At 37.6% G+C, this 3536-nt stretch overlaps 1 protein-coding gene across 1 annotated transcript; it reads right to left on the minus strand.

Moving 5' to 3' along the window:
* Nucleotides 1-806: 806 nt before the first annotated feature.
* LOC127088050 ((S)-8-oxocitronellyl enol synthase CYC2) lies at nt 807-2416 on the minus strand. Its single transcript, XM_051028965.1, has 2 exons — nt 2239-2416; nt 807-2170 (listed from the first exon to the last, which is right to left on the minus strand). The coding sequence occupies exons 1-2, from the start codon at nt 2275-2277 to the stop codon at nt 1031-1033; spliced, it is 1179 nt and encodes a 392-aa protein (XP_050884922.1). The 5' UTR covers nt 2278-2416; the 3' UTR covers nt 807-1030.
* Nucleotides 2417-3536: the final 1120 nt, after the last annotated feature.

Consider the following 3536-nt stretch of genomic DNA (forward strand, 5'->3'; position numbering starts at 1 on the left):
CTCGACTATGACATTTTATTTCCTGCAGTTGATGAAGGAAAAGAATGCAAACTAGTGGAATACACCGACTCAAGTTGGTGTAGTGATGTTGAGGATCGAAAATTCATAGTCGGCTATGTGTTTATGCTAGGTGGTGCATCAGTTGTTTGAAGTTCGAGAAAGGAACCAGTAGTTGCATTATCGTCGTGCGAAGCAGAATACATAGTTGCTTCCCTTTGTGCATGTCAAGTAACGGGGATGGTGCATCTAGTCGAAGAGATAACAACGAAGAGTCATGAAGCAATTACCATGAAGATCGACAACATGTCAGCTATCAATCTGACGAAGAATCAAATAGCACATGGTTGAAGTAAGCACATGGAAATGAGGTTCCATTATCTTCGAGAGCAGGTAGCAGATGAGAAGATGAATTTAAAACACTACAGAACTGAGAATCAAATTGCAGACATCATGACGAGGGGAGTGCATGCCGAAATATTCAGAAGACTAAGAACTATGATAAATATAGGTAACTTAGACACAATGAATTAGGTGGCATGTTGAATTGTAATTGTGTCGAAGCAGGTTGCTCGACATAACAAGGATGTGTCGAATAGCCTAGTGTATCGAAATGTCGAAACATGTTATTTTACACAAGATTTCGAATTAGCCCTATTTTAATAGTGTTAACTATTTTAGACTTTTATAATTTTGGATTTTGCCTTACTAGAGATTAACCCTTATTCTAAAAAAAAAAAACTCATAATATTTTATTCACAGAATTTCTTTCTTGATACCATTCTACTTACAAAAGTGGAGCTTAAGAATTAGTGGACAGCATTAATTTTCATATAACATAAATACAAACTATAAGTTTGATAGTATATTATAATTACAAATTATGCCAAACAAATGATAAATCATATCATACGAGTACTGCATTCAACTAATTTCCCCCTATGCATTGTATAGATACTCCAACTATAAAACATTATTTCAGAAACAAAATTTACTTGTACAAAAAACAGAAAACAGATCCAGGACATAGATATCATTTTTCAGGAACAATCTTGAAAGCTCTGGTCTTATCTATCCAATTTATCAGAGAATTCTTAGTATTTCTGAATCCAACAAACCCATGTTCTTTAGCCTGGTTCATGCTATCCACAACCCCTTCGCCTCCAAACATAATATCCACAAACCACCACTCCCCAATTTCTTCCAATTTCGTTGGTTGCAACTGCTTCTCACTCACAATCTCATCCCAAACAGGACCCTTATCCTTCATCAATTCCGACAACCTCAAACGAGAACCGTTTTCTTCGTAACCATACTCCTCAATCCCAAACTGTTCCGCCAAAACCTTCCATAACTGCTTCCACCTGAAAACATCACCATTGCTGCAGTTAAAAGCTTCGTTCTTAGCATAAGGATCCACCGCAGCCCAAATATGTTGCTCAGCAATCAAATCAGCATCAGAAGCCACAGAATAAGACTCCCAAGCTTCCTTTGTACCAGGAAATCTCAAAGGAACACCTTCATGCTTGCAAATTGCAGCGTAAACACAAAGTGAACCAACAAGGTTCATCAAACTATAAGGTGAAAATCCAAATATAACCTGAGGTCTATGAACAGACCAACTCAAACCCTCTTTCTTACGAGTTTCTTCAAACAAGATATCTTCTTGAGTGTAATAAAAATTCGGTGCATCCAAACGCGGTAGATCCTCCGTAAACGGCGGCTCGTGGCTTTTAATCTTGCCGAACAGTTCGAACGGCCCTACATAGTGCTTACCGCCAGTCTGAAGGGAGACATGGCGGAGATTCGGAGCGTTTGGGATAACGGCACGGAGGACGTTCCGTAACATGGCGCCGTTAACTTTGCAGTTTTCAGCTTCCGTGGGACGGCTTGTCCAACTGACGTAGAAGATGTGAGTAACGTCGGTGAGAACGGAGAGTTTGGTTTGGGTGTCGTTTGGATCGGTGATGTCACATTGGATGTATTCGATTCGGTGATCGGCGTTCCAGGAAGGACGAGGACGCCGCGCAACGCCGTAGACTTTCCATCGACCGCCTGGTGTGTCGGGTAGAGGTAGGATTTCGGCGAGGCTGTTACCGACGATGCCTGTGACGCCGATTACCAGAGCCACGCTATCGGAGGTTCGCGGCGGTTCATCTTCATCGAATTTTTTCTACAAAGAAAGGAAATTGATTATTAATGAATTAATAATTGTATGGAAATGATTGGGAGATGGTTTACCTTAGCAGCGCCAATAGCTCCGGACCACCACCAGCTCATAGTTTAGATTCAGAAACCGTAAGCACAGAGGAAAATATTGGTAAAGTTGATAAGAGTTCCTACGGAATTTGGTTCTTTAAAGTTGGAAATTTGTACACGTCAGGGTGAATGAGTTTAGGTGGGATATGTCGTGTCATTGATATTATCTTCGGTTAGCTATTCATTTATATAAATATAATACTACTAATGTGAATTTCTAGAAGATTTTAATGATGAGATTTCAAAAAGAAAATTGAAAACATTGAATTTTTTTATTTGTTGATATTCTAAAAGAAGAAGGTGTCAAAGGTGTTTACTTTAATAGGATTGATGTCCGGTCATATTTAGAGTTTAGTTTATGCAAAGTACATCTTCATTTTGTTTTTATTTTTTTATTTTTAAAATATTTTTTTTTTTAAATTTATTTTAGTCTCCAATTTGATCCTTTATCTTTTTAAGCGTACTACGTTAATCCTTTTTATTAAGTCCGTTAGTCAAAGTCAAATTTAAGATTCATTTAAATATATATGGCGCTGATGTGATATGTGCTCATTAAAAAGATGATCATATCAAGGCCTATTTAGAATACATATGACGCCGATGTAGCATATGCTCGTTAAAAAGGTCGCCAAAATTTTACATACAACACATATTCGAACATTGGTCCACTTGGATGTTGGGCACAATACTTAACCACTAATCCACTTTGTCTTTTTTGATTTAATTTACACATTAAATATAATTGAAATCTCAATCATTTATAAAATGTTTGTGTCGGGCCGCAAAAGATACCTAAGTCTATCGCACGCTCGAAGATACAACAGAGTCGTCACAGAACTTTATTTATCTCAAAAGAAAAAGGAAAATATCGATAAAACTCAGGAGGAAGAGAAACGGGTAAGGAAGTCGGTTATGCAAGGGGAATGAATTATCACCCCTCACATCTGTTATACTCAATGGGAACCATTTTGATTACTCTTTGCGCAAATGAGTGTTATTATCTAAAGGTTACTTACGATTGAATTTAATTAAGGGAAAAATAGGTTTTTAATTAATGTGCTCGCCAAGATTTCGAAATCATGTGGCTACATATTCTCATATTGCAATGAGAAAATCAGAGCTTCATAGTTCTGATAGAAAATAAGTGTGTGTTGATTGATTTTAGTGGACGATGTTAATGTTCACGTTCTAGTAGTTAAACGTTGCTTGTATGCTCGCGCGTGGGAGACTTAAGTGTTTGTTTGTTTGCAATAGAATGGATGCGTGTGGAACGCATTCTA

This window comes from Lathyrus oleraceus, chromosome 5, assembly GCF_024323335.1.
Source record: "Lathyrus oleraceus cultivar Zhongwan6 chromosome 5, CAAS_Psat_ZW6_1.0, whole genome shotgun sequence".
In the NCBI taxonomy this organism is placed as follows: domain Eukaryota; kingdom Viridiplantae; phylum Streptophyta; class Magnoliopsida; order Fabales; family Fabaceae; genus Lathyrus; species Lathyrus oleraceus.

What these genes read in the sequence shown, in the direction of transcription:
- LOC127088050 (XM_051028965.1), bottom strand. Translation starts at nt 2,277, where the DNA reads ATGAGCTGGTGGTGGTCCGGAGCTATTGGCGCTGCTAAG. An exon ending in GAGCTATTGGCGCTGCTAAG is followed by an intron (nt 2,171 to 2,238) that starts GTAAACCATCTC and finishes CTTTCTTTGTAG; the next exon opens with AAAAAATTCGATGAAGATGA.